The 14,696-nt window shown below is 36.5% G+C and overlaps 1 protein-coding gene across 7 annotated transcripts in view; it reads right to left on the bottom strand.

Annotated features, from left to right (window-relative positions):
• Positions 1-14,696, bottom strand: part of ATXN10 (ataxin 10) — a 108,966-nt gene that overhangs the window by 61,139 nt on the left and 33,131 nt on the right. For 5 of the 7 annotated variants that reach the window (XR_011089369.1, XM_068657915.1, XM_068657927.1 and 2 more), the window contains exons 5-6: positions 13,897-14,061; positions 2,660-2,740 (exon numbers count right to left, since the gene is read on the bottom strand). Coding sequence is in view for 6 of the 7 variants with exons in the window: in XM_068657915.1 (XP_068514016.1) it covers positions 2,660-2,740; positions 13,897-14,061 (246 nt within the window). In the remaining variant the exon portion in view is untranslated. The remainder of the gene's footprint in view (positions 1-2,659; positions 2,741-13,896; positions 14,062-14,696) is intronic. The other 2 variants (XM_068657924.1, XM_068657944.1) reach the window with 2 other exon arrangements.

Genomic DNA, 14,696 nt, shown 5'->3' with positions numbered 1-14,696 from the left:
ATAGACATAAGCAGCCCTGTAGCATGAAGTGGTGCCAGTTATACTACTTGAGTACCCATTTCATTGCTAGCAATTCGATCAGTGGCTACATCATCCACTGAGGATACTTCACATGGAAAAAACACAAAATCAAAACTAATGATGCCAATACTCATGCATCCTAAAAACACCTGAAAATTTTGTTCTGTATTTTTGCTATTAATTAAAGCAAGTACCCTTCTAAAGAGGGTTGTACACAGACTTGTGCATTTTGAAGATTTTCCGATGTAATTCAGACTATCAAGGTATTAACTTATGTTGACCACACTCAAGGCTAACTTGGATTAAAGCAGTATAGGCTTTTTCTAAATACTTATGTCAAATACTTGCACACATGCAGGGGAATCTCAAACCTGGCGAAGAATTCAAGTATCATTACATGATACTATTGGCTTAATACCATAGCCATGTTTCCACAATAATCACTTGCAGAAACAGCAGGCACCATCACATCATCATACATTTTTCAGAATGAGAATACTATTAAAAGAGCTAATCACATTTTCACAGTATTTATTCTAGGACACGTGCAAACTCAGACATACAACACCAAATTGCTTGTATTTGTTTGGAAATAAATCAGAATAGCCCAGAAGTGAGAAATTTGTTGTTTAATTGGAAATTCAGATTCCAGATCCACTTCTACAAAATGAAGAGCTACTTCATGGCACACACCATGGCTACAATATCACAAGTGTACTAGATTTCAATTACAGGAAATTATTTGAATAGTGTGAGTAGTGCAAATACTGCAGTTATGCAACTGCATATATTTTGGTTATCTAAGGCAACTGCCAACTTAAAGAGTCACTACTAACGTATGTATTAGCGAAGTCTCTCAGCGCAGTTCTTTCCAGTAAATATATTTAAATTAAACATATTTAATGTGCATGATATAAAACACTAACTGAGAATTACCACTTATTCATGAGTTCAAGCTGCCTTTCCCAGACACCCCAATACCGCATCTGTCCTTTCTTCATTTAATATGTCTCAGTCAGCCTTATTGGACACTAACGTGGCACTCTTGTGGTGAAGGCTCCTTGCCTCGTTTTGAAACAATGAATTCCCCATGCTTTAGTTTATACAGTCACTTTTTTCTTTAGTTAATGACAGTCAGAATGTTTTTATCTGAATTGGATTTGTCTCCTCATATATCTCAAGAGAATACATTCTTAAACATGCTACATACTCTTAAATATGCTACAAAATTACATAGAAAGATACCATTATAGGCTTTTCTTTTAGCTGAGATGTTAAAGCACTATTTCTGTAAAACTTCCATACATTTGTCCCTAAATTAAGAAGCATCAAATTCACAACAAACTGAACTGCAGTTCTTTTTGTAAATGAGTTCTTTTTGAAACTGCAGTTTTCTTTTTGAAAAACATAATGGAGTTTGTTTGATTTGCAGAACTCTTGGGACTGGCAATAAATTCAGTGAAAATGCTGCAAAAAGCCATCCCACATGTGAACATACATACGTCTACACAAATATACTTTCTGTCAATGTAGCTGATCACCATCTGCAGCACAGTGCATGCAATGAACCCAGCTGAGACCTTTCTAGAACTTATTAGGTCTACTGCTGTAAAAGCAAATAAACAACCTAATCCAGTCCTGGCTGTCCTCAATGGGATTACAAAAACAAACAAAATACCATTCATAACACCCACATAAGAATTAAATCTAGCTCATTCACTTAAAACAGAATTTTCCATTAAATATTCGGTTAAGGAACCCCTACCTCCAGGCATGGTAAGCACACACCTCATATTAGTTCTCATTTGGCCAACCTGAATAAAGGGAGAAAGACAGTATGTCCCTCCTTTTCATTCCCATCCTTTACCTATACATTAATAATATTTTGTCTAGAGGTCTCAATCATACGCTTTTTCTTTTGATTTCTGAACTATCATTTGTGATCACACTGTGGCTTTAATCACACCAAAACCACAGAAATAAACAGGATAGGGACAGTTTTGTTTACTGCTTTGTGTTTCATCTGCAAAAACTATGGGAAAAACTTGCAGTTTCCCTGGGCTAATGGGGAATGAAGTAGCCATTTTGAATACATAAACGTATGATTACAAGATGTGATAATATTTTAATAATATTTTCAGTAATGGAAATATTAAAAGATTGAGTAATCATGGGCATCTGTACTTTTTTATTTTTTTTTTTAAAGGTTCTGCTAACCAGTATTAGTTATAATTCCAAGTTTAGTAAAAGCTTTCTTTCAATTTCTTGTAATTGCAACAAGGGCATGAACAGCAGAGGACACTTCATATACAGCTGTAAAACACTGCAGGGTGTGGTGCTCTTATGAAATCAAGGCACAGGCACGAAATCTTGTCTTTTTTTTTTTTTTTTTTTTTTTGTTGAAGTATTTCTTTACCAAGTAATGGCGCCGACCTGGATTCTGCAACCCTACATAAATCACTGCCAGTTGTGGCTAAGCTGTAATGTTAACCAACCAATTTAAAACCATTACTGACAAAGAAACATGTATTTAGAGATTTTGTGCCAACTATGAAACCACAAAGTTTTTCAGTCATGTGAACAGGATACTCTATATGGAATGCTAAATACTAAAAGCCACATTGGTTTTTGGGGTTACCTTTCTTGATTGCTCAGTTTGGCATAGAGGACTTTTACCAGCTCTGGACATTTCAGCAAACGGTCTGTAACAATCAGGAATCTAAGGAGGAAAAAAAAAAAAAAGGCCATTTCCAAACAATTCAGCATACTTTTACTCAAATACTTGAAGGAAAGCTAGTTAAATTATTTTGCCAGTTATAGAAAAGGAACGCCACAATTCCAATAATAAATCACTAGTCCAATTTTTACATACCTCAGCAAAAATCCAAAGTTCAAGCTTGAAAACTGTTACAACTATTAAGCTGTTACAACACTGTTTTAAGTCCACCAAGCATGAAAAGTGTCCAAATAAATTCTCTTTTAAAATAAAATAAAAATAAATCTAGCAAAGCATCAAAGCAAATAGAAACTGTGTTGTCAGATGCAAGGCAGAAAAATACTGTTCTTAATTTACCAAAAATAGCCCCTTTTTTTAATAGGAACATAAGCCAATATCCAAATCCAACCCCTTGCTCTGTAAGGGGAGGAGGTGTGGTCTACCCTTGTGTTAATGCCAGTATTTACACGGATCACTTTCCCAAGTATCATTCACAACAGCCAAGAGTAGATGACAGTCATTTAATTTAAACTCAGCCATGCACCATTAAAAAAAAATACTCAAATTATATTCCTAGCAGTACTGAGAGTGTAATGTATACTGCAAAAGCACACATATACCCAACTATGAATTTTCGAATCACTGTGTATATCTGTTACATACAAAATCATTAATGAACAAATCTTAGAACGTCCTCTGAGCTCGTGAAGCTACTGTTAAAGAATAGCCAAAGCATGATGAAAACCAAGCATTTTCAATACTCCCTCCATGTGCTCCCAACATTCCACTTTCCAAATAGCCTATTGAGTATCAGTAACATACTACATAGCTAAGAGGAAGATGACATAGAAACCTTATAGCTTTAATGAAGAATTTTTAGGACAAATATTCAATTATAACTGGGCAAACAGGAGAACAAGAAGTCCAAAGATAGCTATAATATTTCTAATGCTAACTGTGAACTTAGCTAGCATCTAGTTCAGTTATTGTAAACTAGGCTCTTTTTTTTTTTTTTTTTTTGGAGGAGGGGATATTTTATGTTGTCCTTATTTACTGATATTTGTATACACGTTTAAAGAAAAAATAATATAGTCATAGGGAATCATCAACTTAAAATTGGCATTCTGAGCAGCATAGCATTGATCCAAGAGTTTCCTAACGCAAATCTGAACATATACATGTAGACTTCCCCACAGTCACCGGCACAAATATATTCTAACACTGAGAAGCAGACAGACATAGCACCACAGTTTCATCAAACCATCAGCATGGCAGTCAAGGGAAATACTTCCACCGTTCCTGAACTGTTATTCACGGCATAACAGCTATCTACAGTTAAACCTTCAGGATGATAACTAATAGCATTTCTTAAGAATTAGAAAGGAAGCACAGGCTTCTATCTGGAGCCATAAAAGGAAAGAGAAAAACACAATAACTTTAGCTGTGCATTACACAGTAATATTTACCTTCATAACATACAACTATCAGCTGACAATGAAGCATAGTAAAATTGCATTTAAGGAACAATATGAGCCCTGATTTTTCAATTTTACAGTTGCAAATGTAAGTTTAACCTTATTTTGTGATTGATATAACTTGGATAATTACTTTGATAATTTGATATTACTTAGTGATTGATATTACCTTGATATTACAAGGGGAATCTTGACTACTTGTTTTGTAGTTAAAAATAATCAATAATTACCACAAAAATCTATAATGCTACTAAGTGCACATTAATGATTACTACTGTGAAGTGACAGATCTGTATTTTAGTCATTATTTGGTCTACACTCTTGCATTTATTCATCTGCATCTTTCACATGCTATGGACTATACCTTTACTGCCTGAGAAGCTTGCAGCATTTCAGAAACAAGTTTCTGCTTATAAAGATGCATATACTTCCGTATGTGCTTCGTATCCTTTTAATCTCAAGAAAATACGTAAAACCTCAAAAATTCCTCCTCCTGCATTTGATTTTCTCTTTTACCTTATCCACTTCCTACATTACTACATCATAAAGAATATAGCACTAACAAATTTTACAGAATCATCAACAAGAGAAGTCAACAGAAAAATTAGTAGTGGACTAAAGCACTTAACTCTAGCTATCATGTCCAGAAATTCTTGTGGTAGTTAAGCAAGGATGCAAGAAATTAAAGTTGGTATCTTTAGTCCTCAGCTCTCCTGTTTTTCATTTGGGGTAAAGGAGAAGAAGAAGAGAGAAAGTAAGACCATCCAGAAGTTTGAAATAAAAAAGGCATTTGGTTTTGGATCACTGACTGTATATGGCATTTCAGATGCACTTAAAAGGCTTTGGTAGTAGACTTAAATTCTCTTTGGGGGCCAACGGCAGACCACTGGGATAACCAGGATAAACTGAGGACCATTGTAATTGAGTGAAGGAAATGGTGAAAATTAAAGTTGTTATGCAAGTGTAACACAGTAACAAATGAATAGTGTTAAATATGCCAATTTTCTTGACTTTTTAAAAATTGTTTGGCTAAAATCCTAAAAAAATCAAGTGCTTACATAGTAGATAAATAGAAGAGATGTTCAGTTCAAAGACTTAGCAATAGTACAAGGGCTGCATTGTACCAAACAGAACTTGAGCAGCAGCTAAAATGATATGGTATAACCTACATTTGCACTCAGTATATTCCAAATAGCCACTAAACTTGCTCCAATCAAAGGCAAGTGTAAGCAATCAGCTTTATCATAAAATGTCATGCTCCACATTAAGTTGACTTGATCCCATTAGCAAGTTTAGAGAACGGTGTCCTTGGTCTCAGAAAATGAGGGGAAAAGTATAAATGTTTTAGCAGAATGAAGAAAGTTATTGCGATCCTGTTTGATCAGCAAACTTCTCTTCTGATCTCTAAAAAAAAAAAAAAAAAAGCGTATTTCACCATCCCACAATAAAGCCACAACGTCCAAAATACTTAAGAACAAAATAGCATTTTTACTTGAACAAACAAGCATGACAAATCACCCAAATTTTAAAGAAAATAAAAGAAGAAAATTTAATCAGACAGCCTTTCAAAGCTGTATCACAAGCCTTTTCACATTTTTAAAAAACAAACAAATGCCACACTACAACAAAAAACAATGTGCCTCATACAGAACTGCTTGTAACCACAACACATTTGTGAAGCAGAATTATTTTCTGGCCTTGCACAAGAACATAAGCACTCTATCAAAACCATTTTAAAAAAGCTATTTAATAACAAATAGAGTACACGTACTGTTAAAGATCTCTTGAAACAAGATAATTCACTCTACTCAAACACCAGCATTAAAGCACTTCTTGCTCAAAAAAAAGAGTAAGAAAAAATATTTCCATATTTAGAGCTCAACACCAAGTATAATCACAATGTTCTTCTCCTGTGTTGAAGAGAGCACAACAGGAAATTCTCTTCCTTCTTTAAAAGTCATTACCCATAATGAATACATCCTCCTTGTAGGCCACAAAGGTCCACTAAGTCAACTCTCACATCTAGAAGACTGAGTTCAGATGACCTGTACTTTTTCTCTGATTCAGAATACACTCCTGTTCAACTTGATAGCTACATCTGAAAGGCACTGAAGAGATTTATTTTTACTTCTATGCAAAGTTGTAATATTCTTTTTTCTGAAGAGTTACCAAGACGAAAATGGAAGATTATTACCAAAAGAATTACTTCCCACTCCTCTGTCTCCATAAAATATACAAGAAGAAAGAGGTGACAAGACAAATAAACATGTGAGGCTGAGCTTTAAAGGACTGGGGAAATCTGTGCCAATACCCTGCTACTGCAAATAGAAAGAAGCTACTCAGATCTCCACAATTAAAGAAACTTTTCCAATTGTCGGTACTATTTAAAACCACAGTTGAACTTGGAACCTGCAACATCACTCTAACTTCCCTGGAATTAAAAATAAGAACTACTTTCTGTAGAGTAGAAGGGGGAAGGGGACACCCTGGACTGTCAGAGAGAAGAGACAGAGCTGCCAGCTCAAAATGAAAAAAAGGTAACATATTCTGGTCTCTGTACCACATGCATATCAATTAAGCAACAAGCACTCTACTGAGGAGTTCCATCTTTGCCTTTAAATACATGCCCATGGGCAAGACTCCTTGCCACAGGAGCACTAGTTTCTGTCCACACTGCTTTCCATAAGCCAGAACAAAATAACCAAAGGCAAAAAATGGGGAGGGGGAGCCCCGCATCCTAATCTTTACAGTCATCATCAAGCTGTGGTTTCAAAAAGAGAAAGTAGATGTTCAGAAAATCTTACTTCCAATGCCAAACAGCTGACCACACTCTTAATATCATTTTTCTGGAAGCCAAAAGGCATATTATGCTTCTTTATAAAATGAAGGATTTTTGTTCCTTGCTCTTCAGGAATCAAAAATACAACCTGTTTTTTCTTTTCATAGGACCTACACTGCCCTGTGCACACACTTGGATAAACTGATGACACAAGCCATACACTCATCTCTAATGGAGCCACCGAACTATTTCTAAAATAAACAGCTTTTAGAATACACATTGGTCTCGGTTAGGATAAATTATAATGTAATTTTGTACTACTTTTTTCTTAATTATTTTACAAAACACATATGTTTGCATGTTCAATATTCTAAAATAGATTTCATGTGGCATTCTGTGCTGGCTTCTCTTCTAAATACAGTAGCTTCTAAACTGTGAGACACACTTTGCTGCAGTTGATTAATACCAACCCAAAAGGGAGTGGATGTGGATGTTTGGGGAAACACAGAGGAATGCCTTTTTAAACATGGCACAATTTTCCAGAGTCTAAGGCACAGATCTCTGCACTTTTAAAACAAAAAAAAAAAATACAGAAAAAATAGCAGCACTTGGCAGTCCTTTCATCACACTGCATATATAACACCTGATACCACTTGTGCTTTCTTCTTCCCTTGGATCTGCACCAGAAAGAGTTATAGAGGGCTTTTCAGACTTTGGTAGTAATCACAAGGGAATAGATTGAGTAGGAAATATTTCAGTTACTTAAGTTGTGTTCCAGCTTTGTTTCCTAAGGGAAGGATCTGTCCAATTCCCAGACAGCATCCTTAGGTAGGCAACAGCCGTTAAAAGAAAGCAGCACTGCAAAAAGAGTATTAGCTTATGGAGTAAGTATAGCTGCTTACATGTTCAAGATACGTTCAACTTAACATGTCAACACTTTAAGAGAAGAATACTATGCATGAAAATACTATTATGCAGGTATATTGGAAAGATGAAGACACACAGAAAATAAATTATCGTCTCACAGGGGCTTGAAAACCACACTCATTCATTTGACTGGAATATAGGGTGGAGAAAGTAAAGCCAAAAGATACATAATGCAGAAAGACAGATGTTGTTTAATGGACAGATCTGTTGTTACTGAACAGATAAAAGGTAACTACCACTGAAAGAAAAAAGAATCACATGAAGGTGGAAAAAAAAAAAGAAAAAAAAAAGAAAAGAAGAAATTTAGAGGTTTAAAAACTCTCCACTTACAAGATGGAATGCGAATCCCACAACTGTGACCACGAGCAGAGCAAGCTGGAAGCCAAAGAACATAACCAACCCCTCAAACAAGGAGCCTGCATTAAAGGACAATGTCTCAGGATTAAGGATAGGAACAATCACTCGTACACCCAAGCTGTAGCAGCATGGAAGTTTTCCCACCAAAGTCAGCAATTATTTGCTCCTAAGCTAACAGCCCAAATAGCAAATGCACATTAAAAAGGTCCACGCATTTTCTAGAAAAGAACTGCACAGCAAAGAACACTCGAACAGACAGGATCATTTAATTAGTGTATGCCATAAATCAAACCAAAGAAAGGATACTTACTAACTTGTTTCTGCAGAGCCACTGTCTTTGCAAAGATATATACTTTGAAGTATATTCTTTAACATTATTTGCCTTGAAACATTCAGGCACTCTTTACAAGCCCAAATAGAGATCCAAACATTCAGGACAAGACAGATAAGTTTAAACAGCTTTCAGTCCTGAAAACTTCTAATTTCTTCTTGCTCTAATATTTTAGCCAAAGGCTACAAAACAAAGTGGTATACATCCAGTCAGATTACGTTTTGAAGAACCTCAGTTAGAAATGCATGATCTGCCTCCTCAGATCATTGCTGCTGGTCTAACTCCCAAGAGCAAGCTCAGAAGAGTGCCTGGTATTCAAGATTACAGGATTGCTAGCCTGAAACAAGTTAAGGAGCTGTGTTGACTAGAAGCAGTTTAGAAGCAGTTTAAAAATACATTGCCTAATATATGTTAATTAAATCTATTTTAATATTAGATGCTGAGTGGCACTTTAAAAATGGCAAAGGCAGCAATGATAAAAAAAAAACAAAAAAAAAAAAACAAACAACTTGGAGCTGTTCAGAGATCAAGCTTCCAAAAGAGAAAGAGGAAGGGGTAGCAGTTCTTAAATCAAGAAATATTTAAGAAATGTGGGAATTACATTCTGCAACTTCACGGATTTCAGAGATAGAAGCATTTCTGAAGCTTACAAGTAACCACAAGCTTAATGAAATGGGCCTTCAGACCATCTAGTATGGATAAAGAGGTATGATCACTCAAAGGCTGAATACAAAATTTGACCAGGGCATTCCTTATAGAACCAACTTAGGTTTTAAATATAGCTGTTTCTTAGCTCAAAGCATGCTACAGAAAACAATAAAAAGTATATATCACTCAAAGACACACATAGGTATGCATCACAGTCTGCATCCAGTCTGCATCTAAGTTCTGAGGCAATTTGTTATGCTGTCAACTTACAAACATCTTCTCAAAACACATCAAAAATCTCAATATGCCAATCATAAAACATCTTTTTTGTTTCAAGAAATGCTTAGAAAATGGGTGTCTTGCTTCCCCCCTACTGAATAGATTCATAAATTGCCAACCTGAGGCCTTCTCTCTCATAAGGCACCCCCTTAAGGAAGTACAGCCACCAAGATGCAACACTCCAGAAGTTTCTTCTTTACCAACAGGAACTCCTTGTTTTCTACTGAATAGCTCTTGATTCAAGAAGTAGACAAAAGTGACAGGGGAAAACAGAAAACTACGTCCTGCCTTCAGAGATGCTTCCTTTGCTCTTTAACTGGAAAAGTGTGTTATTGCAGACAGCACAGGAATTACAGAAGGTCTGCTACCAACAGCTGCTTCTAGAAAAGGAAGCTCTGAAAAACTGCTTAGAATAATCTCAGATTTTCTCTGACAAAGCCTTTCCCTACTGAACTGTTTCAAGACTGGAGGGAGAACTACTTAACAGAAGTCAAAGGCATCACACTTCGAAAGAGGCATCACACTTTGAAAGAGGTTCCTCCTGAAATCTCACCTAAGAACTTTTCCAGCTTGGACATGGAAAACTGGACTTGTAAACATAAATGTGGTATCACAAACAGAGAAGGAATTGCCAATTCACTGAAAAAAAAAAAAGATTTTAAAGATGTGCTTCCCCTGTTATACATCAAGAGTAGAAAACCCAACGCTTATTACTGGAATGAAGTAGTAAGGACACCATGAGAGAAACTACACTTAGGCCAATAGTTGTAAATACAAGCGTTTGTCTTGGAGACCATTTTTGTCTTAATGACTCACAGCAGCAACTCAAAAAATAACGTGAGCATCACAAGTTTGGAATTCAATTAATGGAATTTGTGGAAATTAATTGGAAACTAACTTTAGAGAAAAATTAATTCATAAGTTTCAGTACATGATAAAACAAACAGAAGAAAATCATGAATAATAGGTTTGCCTATAACCAAAACTCACACAGTATTCAAAGAAAGATTATCAATACTAAAAAGCAGCATTTGACAGCAAGAAAGCACAGCCAAGATGAATAAACATGCATACACTTTTTATGCAATGTAATACGAATCCGGATGCTCAAACTGAGACACAAGAAGACAGGAATTAAGTAATATTTTTAACTTTACAGGTAAGAATATCCTAAACACAGTCATATATGAATCTGGCAGTGAGAATAACCTCCTGGAAGAAGAACAGTTTGTATTTCAGCTCAGCCATAAAATGCCAAAATAGCCACTTCAAAATGGTTGCTGTGCACTCTGGTAGCCATGGCACAAGGGACCCAAACCTTTACAACAAAATACTGGCTTTGTTGCAAATACCGCAGCTATGTAAATTCGTTTAAGCAATCCTAGTGGTATGTACTGCAGTGAGAACTGAAGTACAGCTCCAAAATTTTCAATGAACTGCTGACAAAATATTTTTTCTACGGTCCAGCCAGAGACCTTAGCTTAACCTTCATAAGAAAATGGACAGAAACCTCTTTATGCGTTTTTACCTGACTGTATCTCACACATACTTTTCCATATCAGAAAGCAACCTATTAAATATTTGATACTGAACTGTTGAAATATACTTTGTTTTGTTTACATTTTACCTGTGCTGACTCTGAGAAGTGCCTGCATTACTGAAATAAAATGCTAAGAAACATATACTACAAAGTCATGACTTTCTTTCACATGGGAAAAAATGATAATTAGGTTTGAAACTATACCAGCCAACATTAAAGTACCATGAAAGAAAAATGAACATATTATTTTCTTAATGCATGGTAGATATTCCTTTTTTTCTGTATATTTATTTTATGAGAAAAATCAATACTCTGAAAGGAATTCAAAGGCAAACATTTCTTAACTGTGTTATGACAGAAATACTCTACTTATCTCTTCCCCTTCATCATGGTCTTGCATGAAAGTTTGCCCCTTTTTAATCTTGAGACTGAAGAAGAAAGACTTTCTCTGAAGAAAGACCATTTCCCACCCACAGCAAACATGCAGTGCAGAGTTAAGACACTGACTTTGTAAGTTAATAGAATGCACTTCAGACTAGAAAGATCAGAGAAATGGATAGCTCAATTTATTTTGATGCTGCATTTATTTTGCAATTGCCTTCAAAATACAAATCTGACAGCATGACCTCTTCCAACCCTCCCTGGCTTTCATATCTTAGTCAAAATACATTTTACCATATCTTCAATACATAAAGAAAATGAAGGATAATCCAGACAATTATCTGAAAAGCAATCTACTTCACATGTGTTTATACTGACAAGCCAAAATTAAAGACTCAGTTTGTCACTTTTGAAATAGAAGTCTGGTCACCTGACTCTGAAACTTTAAGTTTGCTTTATGAAAACTATTTATGTCATAAGCAAATTGACCTGGTTATAAAAAAAGCCCAGCCACAAACTAATTTTGAAGTAATTTTTTCAATACCAAAGCAAGCTATTAAATGACATTTGCTTTTCATTCAATCATCTTAACTCTGTTTAGAAGGCTTTCCAAATAACTAGTAAAGCCTCAACAACTATTCCTAATTAAATCATAGAATCATAGAATATCCTGAGTTGGAAGGGACCCTTAAGGATCATCAAGTCCAACTCTTGACACCGCACAGGTCTACCCAAAAGTTCAGACCATGTGACTAAGTGCACAGTCCAATCTCTTCTTAAATTCAGTCAGGCTCGGTGCAGTGACCACTTCCCTGGGGAGCCTGTTCCAGTATGCAACCACCCTCTCTGTGAAGAACCCCCTCCTGATGTCAAGCCTAAACTTCCCCTGCCTCAGCTTAACCCCGTTCCTGCGGGTCCTGTCACTGGTGTTAATGGAGAAAAGGTCTCCTGCCTCTCGACACCCCCTTACGAGGAAGTTGTAGACTGTGATGAGGTCTCCCCTCAGCCTCCTCTTCTCCAGGCTGAACAGGCCCAGTGCCCTCAGCCGTTCCTCGTACGTCTTCCCCTCCAGGCCTTTCACCATCTTCGTAGCCCTCCTCTGGACACTCTCCAACAGTTTCATGTCCTTTTTATACTGTGGTGCCCAGAACTGCACACAGTACTCGAGGTGAGGCCGCACCAGCGCAGAGTAGAGCGGGACAATCACCTCCCTTGACCTACTAGCGATGCCGTGCTTGATGCACCCCAGGACACGGTTGGCCCTCCTGGCTGCCAGGGCACACTGCTGGCTCATATTCAACTTGCTGTCTACCACGACCCCCAGATCCCTCTCTTCTAGGCTGCTCTCCAGCGTCTCATCGCCCAGTCTGTACGTGTAGCCAGGGTTTCCCCGTCCCAGGTGCAGGACCCGGCACTTGCTCTTATTGAACTTCATGCGGTTGGTGATCGCCCAGCTCTCCAACCTATCCAGATCCCTCTGCAAGGCCTTTCCACCCTCATCCGAGTCCACAACTCCAAGTTTGATGTCATCAGCAAACTTGCTCAAAATACCTTCTATTCCTACATCCAGGTCGTTTATAAAAATATTGAAAAGTACCGGCCCTAAAATGGAGCCTTGAGGGACCCCACTGGTGACCGCCCGCCAGCCTGACGCAGCCCCATTCACCATAACCCTTTGGGCCCTGCCTGTTAGCCAATTGCTGACCGTCAAAAGAAAGATACAAAAATACAGTTTTGTTTTCACTATCCTTTCCCCCCCTCACTTGGAATGTCCCATAAAAATTAAACTGAGTTATTATGTGCATCCTTGCTGACAAACAGAACATTTCTAAAATGCATAACTGACCATAATATTTACAAAAGTGACCATTAGAAAAAAATAAAAAGCTCAATAGAACATTGGAATAAAACCACTGATTATATACTCTTAAATTAAGAAAAATCAAGTGTAACAGATTTGCAAACAAAATGTCTTTCTGTTTCAATATAGAAATGATTATATGTTGCACTAGACAACAGATTTGTTAAAAAAAAAAAAAACAAAAAAAAAAACACACCTTTTCCATAGTACTCACAAACCATTAGTCACACATGTCTTTTGAATAGCCAGAGTCTGTAAGACTACATTCTGACTTAGCCTTCTTTCAAAAATCTCGACAGATCATCATATAGGTATAACTAACTTGCATTCTGGAACACTATTTCATTAACAAGACAATTCAAAAACACTGATTTTAGAATTTGTCTACATCGTCAACAACTCATAATCTTATTTTAACAGAAAGTCAGTAAAAGTATTCTGAAAGTTATCGCCAAATTAATAGCTTCTAAATAGATCTTCATTTACTACTTAGAGAGTCACAAATGTAGATATTTTAATATGGAGACTGATGCTAGGAGAACCCTTATTTAAGAAGGAAAAAAAAGTCTAAGGATACATACGACCACTCAGACTCCAACTGCTCTTTGTAGACTTTCAGGACATGAAGAGCCACAGTCAAGTTCTCAGGATCCAGTAGTTCTCTCACTTTCTCTGAATTAAGGCAGGTAAACAAGACCATACAACAATAGGCAACAATTTTCTCATCGCTGTAAGTTAGGCAGGTCCTTCAAGAGAAAGTGATGTTAAGACAGTAGGTTAAAACTCATGCTAGAAAAACGCACTAGGGACATTCAGCTTGTTGAGTTGTTCTTCTCTGATGTCTTTTAGTGAATCATGAGCTTGACATTGCTTAAGAGAAGTCAAGAAGAAAGAAGTCAACTTCAGAAGTCAGCTGCAAAAAATAATACCCTTCTGAAGGCCAAACTTCATAGGCAATTTACAAAACTAGTGTTAGATTTGAGCTACCTAAAGTTTTAAGAACTGAGTGAAACTGTTAAAATTGTAATTATCTGTTTCTATAACTGTAAGATCTTCCTACAGCCAGTGCTGACAAGTAGGCTCCAAAAACAGAATCAGAATGAGTACCATATTCAATGAATATGCCTTTGCTACTAGCCCATTACAAAAGATTTCGCCAAATACACCAATAATAATTGTCACGTGTCTGTATAAAATGGTTTATGTAATATTTCATGACACATACATCATCAGCCACTGGAAAGATATTTTCATAAGGTTGGATATCAGCAAAGGAATCAGAAGACACAAAGATTAAGTCACTTCTCATAGATTCCATTTCATCCACAAATAACTGACAGGTCTGCAAAGAAGCATTGAGAATAAACAAAAAGTTTTGTTC

This window comes from Anas acuta, chromosome 1 (assembly GCF_963932015.1).
Source record: "Anas acuta chromosome 1, bAnaAcu1.1, whole genome shotgun sequence".
Taxonomy (NCBI): Eukaryota; Metazoa; Chordata; class Aves; order Anseriformes; family Anatidae; genus Anas; species Anas acuta.
The sequence above is the reverse complement of the archived record's forward strand: the minus strand, read 5'-3'. Positions and strand labels throughout refer to the sequence as shown.